This window comes from Schistocerca nitens, chromosome 10, assembly GCF_023898315.1.
Source record: "Schistocerca nitens isolate TAMUIC-IGC-003100 chromosome 10, iqSchNite1.1, whole genome shotgun sequence".
Classification (NCBI taxonomy): domain Eukaryota; kingdom Metazoa; phylum Arthropoda; class Insecta; order Orthoptera; family Acrididae; genus Schistocerca; species Schistocerca nitens.
This window is the reverse complement of record NC_064623.1, coordinates 74,998,817-75,011,057: the sequence shown is the minus strand read 5'-3', so window position 1 is coordinate 75,011,057 and position 12,241 is coordinate 74,998,817. Positions and strand designations below refer to the sequence as shown.

The window sequence follows — 12,241 nt, the reverse complement described above, 5'->3', positions numbered from 1 at the left end:
GGACGTCAGTACAGCCCTAGGACAATAAAATTCCCGCCAAAATTCGAAATTCCCAACAAAATTTGTAATTTCCACCAGCACGGGGGGGGGGGGGGGGGGAGCAGACGATGATGCATGTGCCAGCTGTGGAAAACACATGACATCATGAGGGGGTGACACTTGATTAATCAGTTTAATTAATTTGCAATTCAGTTCGATGCCAAGAGTTTCCTCAGGCACCATCATGCCACTACTGACACATGCTCTTTCAAGACATCACCAAGTATGTAACGACAGTACCAAAAAACGTGGCAGGAGAATTAAATGCAATCTCTAAATGGCAAATAGTTGTTAAATGAAATTACAGATGTGAGTGATGAGTTACACAACCCACTGTACAGCACACTTTTTGTCATACAAATATAAAAGTGATCTTACTCTGTGCCCAGTTTTGTTTGACACATATATGTGTGGTGTACTGTCGTCTGCCGTATTTTATAACATTGCACGTAGCAGGAACCACCCAAATCCAGAAACATCAGTTATTGCTAAGGGCTTCTTAAGAGTGTAGTTTTTGTGCTCAGTAACAAGCAAAAATATCTTCAGAGAGAGTAATATTTTAAAATTTGCTGTATTTCAATTGACAGCGATGGATTCAGCCATGAGGTAAATAAATTTGGCCTATTACATCAGGGTCAAAGGAATAAGTAGCTTGACCACTGTCAGGTTAGAGGATGTGAGAGGTGGTTTTTTTTCCTCTCCCAGTTCTCAGAACACACGGGCTTGTGCAACTTATACCAATCAGCTGGTATGGTATGAATTTTGACATGGAAAAAATATGGATTTGTGAATGCACATTATGGTTGTCTTCTTCAAATGCAGTACTTGTTTGTAGCAAGGAATATTGAATTAGTTAAAGCTGTTGTAATGCAATGCAACTGACATTTAAAACATTATCAAGCTTTTGTGAAGATGTCACATTTAAATAAGAGTACAAAGAAGTCCTATAATAAATCAAAATCATTCATTCACATACACAGTGAAACCGACAACATTTCATCTCGCAACTATAGTGTCACAACTGTCAGATCGCTGAGGCTGACAACAATCCCAAACAAGACCACAGTCTACATGATGAGCTCTGAATAGTGCCAACGTTTAATGATTAGTACTTATGGGCTGATGCCAACTTATCATGGCCATACTATAGCATAATTTCATTATGCCCATCTCGTAATGGATAATAGGACAACAGACGAAAATTAATTTATGCAAAGTACACAATTGCAAATGTGTTCCATTAAAGAAGGAGTATATATATGTGGGATAAGTTTCATGCTATAGATTATGCAGCAGCAACAGAAACAATAACAACACTAGTTGGTGTTTCTATTTGTTTAATTGCAACCAGTTTAGGGGATAAAATCCACCATCTTCAGACCCCCCCCTGCAACATAAGGTGATGACTGTTTCAATAGGCATCGTAATTGTGTAGCTTATCGCTCACTTCCGTAATTTATTTTAAGAATTAATCACCATCTAGAGCTTGCACTTCATCGGCCTGTCATGTTTTCTGGTACTGCCATTACATACTCGGTAATGCCTCAAAAGTGTGTATACGTCAACATAATTGATAGACATTCTCTGAACAGATATTAAACCAGAATGAAAAGTGCTCCTATCATAGCACAAAAAAAGGTGAATATGTCCTGGGCAGATTTAGCAATGTGAAAGAAGATTTAAATCAAATCATCTTGACATATTCATGCTTTTTTACTTGTCAGTATTAGTACACATAATGTAATATAGTGCATTGTGTCAAGTAAGGTACCATGATACATGATGTCATGTATCTGGACAGTCTCCTGCATCTGGACAGTTTCCACGTGTTGCAGGATGTACATGGACTTTCCATTCTGAAGTACCGCCATTTTTAATTTCCTGTCAGTTCCTGAGTTGGGGGAAAGGGGGGGGGGGGGTGTGGATTGGGTGGGACGTCAGTACAGCCCTAGGACAATAAAATTCCCGCCAAAATTCGAAATTCCCAACAAAATTTGTAATTTCCACCAGCACGGGGGGGGGGGGGGGGGGGGGGGGAGCAGACGATGATGCATATGCCAGCTGTGGAAAACACATGACATCATGAGGGGGTGACACTTGATTAATCAGTTTAATTAATTTGCAATTCAGTTCGATGCCAAGAGTTTCCTCAGGCACCATCATGCCACTACTGACACATGCTCTTTCAAGACATCACCAAGTATGTAACGACAGTACCAAAAAACGTGGCAGGAGAATTAAATGCAATCTCTAAATGGCAAATAGTTGTTAAATGAAATTACAGATGTGAGTGATGAGTTACACAACCCACTGTACAGCACACTTTTTGTCATACAAATATAAAAGTGATCTTACTCTGTGCCCAGTTTTGTTTGACACATATATGTGTGGTGTACTGTCGTCTGCCGTATTTTATAACATTGCACGTAGCAGGAACCACCCAAATCCAGAAACATCAGTTATTGCTAAGGGCTTCTTAAGAGTGTAGTTTTTGTGCTCAGTAACAAGCAAAAATATCTTCAGAGAGAGTAATATTTTAAAATTTGCTGTATTTCAATTGACAGCGATGGATTCAGCCATGAGGTAAATAAATTTGGCCTATTACATCAGGGTCAAAGGAATAAGTAGCTTGACCACTGTCAGGTTAGAGGATGTGAGAGGTGGTTTTTTTTCCTCTCCCAGTTCTCAGAACACACGGGCTTGTGCAACTTATACCAATCAGCTGGTATGGTATGAATTTTGACATGGAAAAAATATGGATTTGTGAATGCACATTATGGTTGTCTTCTTCAAATGCAGTACTTGTTTGTAGCAAGGAATATTGAATTAGTTAAAGCTGTTGTAATGCAATGCAACTGACATTTAAAACATTATCAAGCTTTTGTGAAGATGTCACATTTAAATAAGAGTACAAAGAAGTCCTATAATAAATCAAAATCATTCATTCACATACACAGTGAAACCGACAACATTTCATCTCGCAACTATAGTGTCACAACTGTCAGATCGCTGAGGCTGACAACAATCCCAAACAAGACCACAGTCTACATGATGAGCTCTGAATAGTGCCAACGTTTAATGATTAGTACTTATGGGCTGATGCCAACTTATCATGGCCATACTATAGCATAATTTCATTATGCCCATCTCGTAATGGATAATAGGACAACAGACGAAAATTAATTTATGCAAAGTACACAATTGCAAATGTGTTCCATTAAAGAAGGAGTATATATATGTGGGATAAGTTTCATGCTATAGATTATGCAGCAGCAACAGAAACAATAACAACACTAGTTGGTGTTTCTATTTGTTTAATTGCAACCAGTTTAGGGGATAAAATCCACCATCTTCAGACCCCCCCCTGCAACATAAGGTGATGACTGTTTCAATAGGCATCGTAATTGTGTAGCTTATCGCTCACTTCCGTAATTTATTTTAAGAATTAATCACCATCTAGAGCTTGCACTTCATCGGCCTGTCATGTTTTCTGGTACTGCCATTACATACTCGGTAATGCCTCAAAAGTGTGTATACGTCAACATAATTGATAGACATTCTCTGAACAGATATTAAACCAGAATGAAAAGTGCTCCTATCATAGCACAAAAAAAGGTGAATATGTCCTGGGCAGATTTAGCAATGTGAAAGAAGATTTAAATCAAATCATCTTGACATATTCATGCTTTTTTACTTGTCAGTATTAGTACACATAATGTAATATAGTGCATTGTGTCAAGTAAGGTACCATGATACATGATGTCATGTCATATATAGCATCATGTCATCCAACATGGCATTCGTCACGTCACGCAGTATGACACAATATATCATTAAAGTCTATGGTGCATGCCTCCACAATGTGGGATACTTCATACTGTAGATGCATCCCACTATCTAAATGCAAATAAATTTGTGTCTGTTTGATGCAACCACAACAAATGGGGATTATTGAGAAGCAGACAAACCTGTGATTTCTGAATATGGGTAGCAGCGTTTTCAGTAGTTCAGGGCAACAATCTGGATGATGGAGTGATATGGCCATGAATCAAAACTGCATTGCTGTGCCGGTACTGCAAATGGCTGATAGCAAGGAGAAACACTACAACCCACTGTGTACTGCTCCTGTAGGGATCATGAGGGCAAGATTACATTAATTACAGCCAGTACGGAGGCATTTAAAAAAATCATTCTTCACTTGCACCATACGTTAATGGAACGGGGAGAAATCCTAATAACTGGTACGATGGGGCTTACCCTCTGCCATGCAGTTCACAGTGATTTGCAGAGTATAGAGGTAGATGTAGAAGTTCACAGCAGCTGGTAGCCTATGTATTTACAAAAGGCAGTTAATTTCGTCATAATAGAGAAGAAGATATGAACTCATCTGCTAATGCTGAATATTAGTCTTCACCAAGTTTTTCGTACGACCCATGTTCAGAAAGCAAGTAGAAGATCTACATTAATATTACTTAATTAATGATTAAGTATTGGAGAGACACATTTACATCTATTACCAAGACAAACCTGCTTCACTCAGTAGTCAGCTATGGTTCTAGCATGCAGACTCAGACTCAGCTTCATGAGACCTTTCTTGGCCATCAGAATTACAGAGAAATGTCAATTTTACTTGTCCATAGATACTCGGGAAACCACTGTGATGTGCATAGCAAAAGGAACTTAGCATGGTACAAAATGTTTGGGTTTCCTCTGGTTCCAAATTTGCCAAGGTTGGGGCTTTGAACCTAAGAATTACATAGCAATCCTCGAATTATTGTTAAATATGGAGAGATTTTGAATAAACGAGATTGGAACTAGGTCAGAAAATTAAAAATGATAAAGGACAATTGTTGTTTCAGAAATTTATAAATGGTCTTGTTCAATTTACCACAAATTTTTACATGATGCTCCAATAAACATTCGGATAGACATAGGCTGTATACTTAAGATGCGTACTAATGTATAATGGGGAACATTGTTAGCAGAAATGTCGAAAAGCTCTTGACCAGTGTACTTAAAATTTTTACACATTACTCTAATAAACATGCAGATGAACATACAGTGTTATATATTAGATTTTGGAAACAATAATGTAGAAGTTTTCTGTTAAAACCAACTGTGAGGCAGAAATAGTTGTGCTGTGCTATGAAAATGTGCGGTTTCGTTTTATTTTTTGCAGTTAGTTTTAACTACCATAGCTTAAACTGAATCTATAAACCACATGGAATCATTGATGTATGGGTTATGAGAGAGACTTCTCCAGCTACTGGATCAGTTACGGTAAGGGGCGACCAAAAAGTTTCTGTTCGAAGGTCATACAGTTGAGAATCGGTATGCCAATCAGGCAAATTTGCCATGAGGAGTGACGCAATTACCGTGCTGACACACCATGTTTAAAATACTCGTTCGGTAAAATACTATTTCACGCTGCATGAAGAAATTCGTAACTGCCTCTGCACATACACGTCTCATAGGAATCGTCAAACCTTAAAAGGCCATTTTTAGAAAACCAAAGGCTTAATAATAGCATGGGAAAAGATCAGGACTGTAGGGTGTTCTAACCACCCATTGTCATTTAAATACATTTTTCCAGGCATCTGCAAGGCTTACAAATAAGTGACTTTGGGAGTATTGATGATGATGTAGTTCACACAGTAGGATTAGAATTTTGCACTCCCTATCAGTTAACGTTTTACATGTACATGAGTAATGATTTTTTTCCTTCTGATGTTTCACTTTGCAGTAATCCAACAAACACTAAATAATCCAAATTCTCTCTCTCTCTCTCTCTCTCTCTCTCTCTCTCTCTCTCTCTCTCTCCCTCTCTCCCTCCCTCCCTCCCTCCCTCCCTCTCTCCCTTTCTGTTGTGTCTCGAAAAAAGCCTAAGGATTATTTTAATTCAAGGCAATGTGCTACTAATTTATAGCATAGTTTAAAAGACCTCTTGTGACCAAGTATTCATTAATACGGGGGTGTTCAAAAAGTCTCTCCGCAGCCATATGCCGAAGTGAAAATACCGAAATGAAACTCAGTGAAATACAAATTTTTAATTTATTGAATATTCATTTTTACTTACAAATTTTCACATTAAATGTTGAAAGTGTCCCCCCTGTTGTTGAATACACAGTTCAATTTGCCTAATCATTTTTCCGGGTCAACAGAAAGGTCCGATCTTACTCGTCGGCTTTGACCCGTGACGTAAGCGTGTTGTGGTGTGTGACGTCATTACGGCGCGGAAAACCTAATACATGGTTTGATGTACTCTTGTTTAAAGAACATGTATACGTAATATGAAGCAATTTGATGAACATATTGATCTGTAGCGTAGCCCACTTGAGGTTAGGTTGGGAGTTTTTTTTTTGGAATGCGGCCGCGGCAGCGGCCGCCTATGATTCGAAAATATTGATTTGACACTAATGAAGCCTATGGAGGGGCACTGCAGACTCCCCCCACCGCATAACGACATATTTAGTTTCTCCCCACCCAAAAACCCCCAATTTCCCACGCTTGTCCCGTTACAGTCATTAGGCTTTTTGTGAAACTTGTGTATTTCAGTGTTTACAATACGTATTCGATGTTTTTATATCCGCCATATTGGAATTGTTGTTTATGGTCGTTTCCGCGGTATTTGTGACGTCATGGGTCAAAGCCGACGGGTAAGATCGGACGCTTCTGTATTTCCATTTTTCCAAACACAAACTAGCCGTAACATTTCTTCTGTAACAGAAGCAGTGAAAGTGGATATTGCAGTTTTCAATTCATCGATGGATTTTGGGGTAATTTCCAAGAATGATTGCCTATCGAAGTTACGGGGTCCAAAGGATACATATCGAACGTGCGATCGTAAATCGATCATGCGACTGAGTTGGCGGCTGTTACGAGTATTTTTACGTTGGTCAGTACAGCAACGACAAAAGAAGAGCGTTACAAAAATACTTGTAATTGTAAAGGAGACGACTTACCTTACTCGTCGTCGGTGTTGTGGCACTTATGCAGTTTAGCAGGTACGGAAAAAATTTTTCATTTTTTTCCAAAATTTGATTACGAATACGATATTTATTTTCGCCCCAGTCAATTATTTACATCAAAAAATTTGTTTTAAATTTTTTTTAATTTTTTTTTTTAGTTTTCAATATTTTGTCGATTACAGTATACGTTCATTTTAACGGAACGGTAGGTACGTATTTTTACTAATTAGCCACAATCAAACGCCAGTGCAAAATTAACAAACTTTTAATAAACTCCCCCCACTGTATATTTACACATCTGTAGCGTAGCCCACTTGAGGTTAGGTTGGGAGTTTTTTTTTTTTTTTCTTTTTTGGAATGCGGCCGCGGCAGCGGCCGCCTATGATTCGAAAATATTGAACTGGTGATCATTCACCATATAACATCCATTTTCATTTAATGAGTTGATGATGAGAATATGATGCTCATAATTGTAAACGAAAATAAGTAGAAATAAAAACAAAACGGATTAGTTTACAGCTTCGGGATACGCTAAGCAAAGGTTTAAACTAAGAAAAGGTTTAAACTGAAACAAATGAACTGTCGTGTCGAATTCGTTGCTTTGAACACGATTTGCTATTCGACAATATACTGAAAGGTTCATTTGAATATGGCAAATAGATTTCCAAATCTTACGGAATTTCGCCTCAAAAATTTATTCGAAATATCGGCCACTAATAGGGAGGCGATTAAGTGGGCTCAACAACACGGATTGTTGAAAAGTGTGATGATTGGTGATGGCAAGTGCGTGGGATACAACGAAATGCGATTAGAAAACAATAATTCTATGGATGGTGTCATCTGGCGTTGTTCAGCAGGTCGAGTTTGTAGGAAACAAGCATCAATTCGAAAATTTTCATTCTTTTCAGGAAGCCATATTGAAGTTTCCAAGATCTTGCAACTGATGTATCTGTGGGCTTATGATATAGATAAGCAGGACTTTTTACAGAGGGAGTTGGAAATCGGAAGTGCCCATACGATTGTTGATTGGAAACAATTTTGTAGGGACATTTGTCACGAATATTTTTTGCTCAATCCGATCCTTCTGGGAGGCAGAGGTCTTATTGTGGAGATCGACGAAAGTTGTTTTGTTCGTCGAAAGTACGAACGTGGTCATCGCGGTAGAGAACAATGGGTTTTTGGTGGTTTCGATGTGGAAACAAAGGAAAGTTTCATGGTGACTGTAGACAGACGGGATGCTGGCACTTTGTTGCCTATTTTGCAACAGTTCGTGCTCCCTGGTACTACTGTTGTCTCGGATTTGTGGGCAGCATACAACACAGTGGGTAATCTGGGATATCAGCATTTGACTGTAAACCATTCGATTAATTTCGTTGACTCCCTTACTCACGCTACAACCAATCACGTAGAATCTGTTTGGCAGAAAGCCAAGGAAAAAAACAAACGCAGGTTCGGTACCCATCGTACTATGCTAGATAACTATTTGGCAGAATTTTTGTGGCGTCAGCGTTTTCAAAAGGATGCATTTCATAACTTGGTTGAGCACGTTCGTTTAGTGTATCCCGAAGCAGCACAGTGATTACGTTTTATTTTTATTTTGCTAAATTTAGTTAAAAGTTTGTTAATTTTGCACTGGCGTTTGATTGTGGCTAATTAGTAAAAATACATACCTACCGTTCCGTTAAAATGAACGTATACTGTAATCGACAAAATATTGAAAAATAAAAAAACTTTAAAAAAAAATTTAAAACAATTTTTTTGATGTAAATAATTGACTGGGGCGTATCACATTTGACTATAATCGATCAAATTTTGGAAAAAAATGAAAAATTTTTTCCGTACCTGCTAAACTGCATAAGTGCCGGTGTTGTCGTCATGTGAAAGTCCATTACGGTGGTGTGGATGGATAATTTGGATGAGTCGAACCATATATTCTTCCTGATACGCGTTCGTTTTCACACAGTCCGCAATGAAATTGTAACGGTATTTCAGCATCGAAACTGCTCATACGAGGTTTTACACACTTCGCACCACCACTGTCTACACAGTCCCATCTTTCCTCGTCCGGTAGTACTCCATATTTGCGACGAAAAGCCGAACAATTTTCTACGCTGGATAAACATGGAATTAGATTTTTCCATGTGAGAGAATCCGCCGAAGAAACGTCAAGAACACCAGACACCCCAGTCACTAAGGACATACGTCGTCTGGGTTTCCTTAGCAACTCATAAACAATTCGCGGAGGTATCTAATTTAGAACAACTAAGGGAACAACGGAAAACAGATAAAAATGACGATCACAAATAATTGACAACACCCACCACCTAAGTCCGATGATCGATTTACGATCGCACGTTCGATATGTATCATTTGGACCCCGCGATTTCGATTGGCAATCGTTCTTGGAAATTACCGATTTTGGACCGTTTTTATAGACAGTTGCTTTCGCTGCACCCCAGAAGAAAAAGTCAGGTGGTGGTAGGTCAAGCGATCGTAGGTCAAGCGATCGTGGAGGCCAAAGTCCCTGTGAAATTATGCGATCACCAAAAACATCAACAAGTAGTGACATTCAAACGCAAGCTGTATGCGCGGTTGCACCATCGTGTTGAAAATAACCGTTCAGTATTTCACTTAACACAAGTTCTCCTATGAATGGGTACGGAATATCACTGCAGTATCGTTGTGCGTTTATTGTTTCGTTGAAGAATATGGGACCCACAATCCGATGTCTAGAATTTGCAATCAAAACTCCTGTTTTCACGGAATGAAGTGGTTTCTCATTAATACACAATGGATTTGCAGTACTTCACATACGAGAATTTTGCTAGTTCATGTACCCGGATAAATGAAACCACGTCTCATCAGTGAAATACTTTTCATTAAGACTATCCCTTCCACTTTGTTGAACGAAATTTTTGAACCATTGACGGTAATGCAGTCTCTTGCCATGTTCAGTATTTTTCAGTTCTTGCACGACCGTCACTTTGTATGGGAAAAGTTCTAATTATTTCCTTACAGTTGTGTGGGCCGTTCCGACACCAACATCGATTTCCTGGGCGAGTTTTCTTTCTGACTTGTTCGGACTCGTGGACACTTTATCGGAAATATCGCATAGTTTATCCTCAGACAAAACGCTAGGACGACCACTTCTCGGTGCATCTGTCACTGAACCCGTACTTGGTACTTCGAAATTTGTTAATCAAATCTCGCACAGTATCGTGGTGTGGGAGTGTTGTCTCCAGGAAAACCGAATTAAATGTTTGACGAGCTGAAACTGTGTATTTACCGCCAGCTTTGACCACCTGTTCGACTAAAAACACACGTTCTTCAATGGTTAGTATTTTAACAGTGACAAAAACGTAACAAACGAACAAAGGAACTAAACTTAAACGTTCACGTCAACACGTAACGACACACACCAACGGTACTATTGACGCTGGCTGAGATAAACGAAACAATGGAATGTTGGGAGAGTCCACTTGAAGGGAAGTAACCCAGGCAGGTGAACAATCACACGGCACTGCAGAGAGACTTTTTGAACACCTCGTATAATTACTCACATCTGTAGTAGCATAGTTGCACTGTTACGACAATAATTTCTAATACAGTTGTCTCCAATTTTCTACAGTGCTCTCCCTGTTGGCATGGAGAACATCAAGCATAATGATGACAGCAGCAGTTTGGTTTCCAACGTTTCTGTGGGTGCAGGAACAGGCAACAGGATACAATGCACCACCAAGGAGGATACACCCTTTGGGAATAAGAGTAATACAGTGCATGTGGGCCACAGACGTGGCATCTGCAAAAAGACATTCGCACAGTTGCAGGAAATGAAGAAGCACGCTCACTTGGAGAGGCGTGAGCTTCTGCATCTGTGTGGTGTTTGTCACAAAACATTCACAGTGAGTAGCAGTTTGAAGAGGCACTTCCTCTTACACACTGGTGAACGCCCTTACGTCTGTGGGATTTGCAGCAAGACATTTACACAAAGTTATCATCTGAAACTGCATTCGAGGCTACACTCTGGTGAACGTCCCTACGTCTGTAGTGTTTGCAGCAAGTCATTCATACAAAATAGTGACATGAAGCGGCATTTGCTGTTGCACACGAACATACACCCATACAAGTGTGATGTTTGTCACAAGTCATTCATACAAAACAGTGAACTGACACAGCATTTGCTGTTGCACACTGATGAACGCCCATACAGATGTGTCGTTTGCAAGAAGACATTCGACCAAAATACTGAACTGAAGGAGCATTTGCGGGTACACATTGATGAATGCACATACAGCTGTGGCATATGTAACAAGACATTCATGCGAAATAGTCAGCTGAAGAGGCATTCACAGTTGCACACTAACAAAACTGCTAAATCTGTGAAGCGTGTCATAAGAGATTCAAGAGCATCAGCAAGTTGAAGGAACACTCGCAGCTGCTGCACACTGGTGGAAACCACAATGTTGCAACATTTGTCAATAGGATTTCTGTTATTGCAGCAACCTGAGGATAGTTTCTCTCATGAGGTAATGCCCATCTTATGTATTTTCATAAAGATTGGCAATGAGTTACAGACTGTAGATGCATTCATTTTTGCTCACATCTGCAGCTCATGGTCTAGTGGCTAGTGTTGCTGCCTCTGAATCATGGAGTCGCAGGTTCAATTCCCAGCCTGGTTGGGGATTTTCTCTGCCCGGGGACTGAGTGTTTGTTTTGTCTTCATCATCACACTCATTTGTGACAGTGGTTAGAGTGGACTGTGTAAAAAGAATTGGACTGTGTACGAGCACTGATGACCATGCAGTTGAGTGCCCCACAAACCAATCATCATTGTCATTTTTGCTCAAGTACCCATCAAAACTGTCTGAAAATTCATTTGCAAGTGCACATTGGTGAATATTGCTATTGATATGACTGTGCCATTATAAGATGAAGAGCAGAATAGGCTCAATAGTGTACGTGAGATCTCACATCTAGTGAGGGTGGTATGTCTGTCTTTCCTGAACAGTCATGATGGATAGTGATAAAGTTTTCACTAACACATCTTAAAAATAAAGTTATGTAATTATTTTTTTTTTTTTTTTACATATCTTCAGTTGTGCAGTACTTTGCGCTCTTGACAAAGATGAGTGTATCAGTGTATCACAGGTACGTTTCTAGAACTTTCTAAGTCTTTTGATACTTTTTGACTATAGTAGTCTACTAAATAAGCAAGAAGCTTTAGGAACAAGTGG

At 39.3% G+C, this 12,241-nt stretch overlaps 1 protein-coding gene across 2 annotated transcripts in view; it reads left to right on the top strand.

The window, feature by feature from the left end:
• The window catches only part of LOC126210137 (zinc finger protein 235-like), an 85,840-nt gene extending 73,875 nt beyond the window's left edge, over window positions 1-11,965 (top strand). For both annotated transcript variants that reach the window (XM_049939287.1, XM_049939286.1), the window contains exon 6: window positions 10,636-11,965. In XM_049939287.1, the coding sequence (XP_049795244.1) occupies window positions 10,636-11,428 (793 nt within the window). In that variant the 3' untranslated portion in view covers window positions 11,429-11,965. The remainder of the gene's footprint in view (window positions 1-10,635) is intronic.
• Window positions 11,966-12,241: the final 276 nt, after the last annotated feature.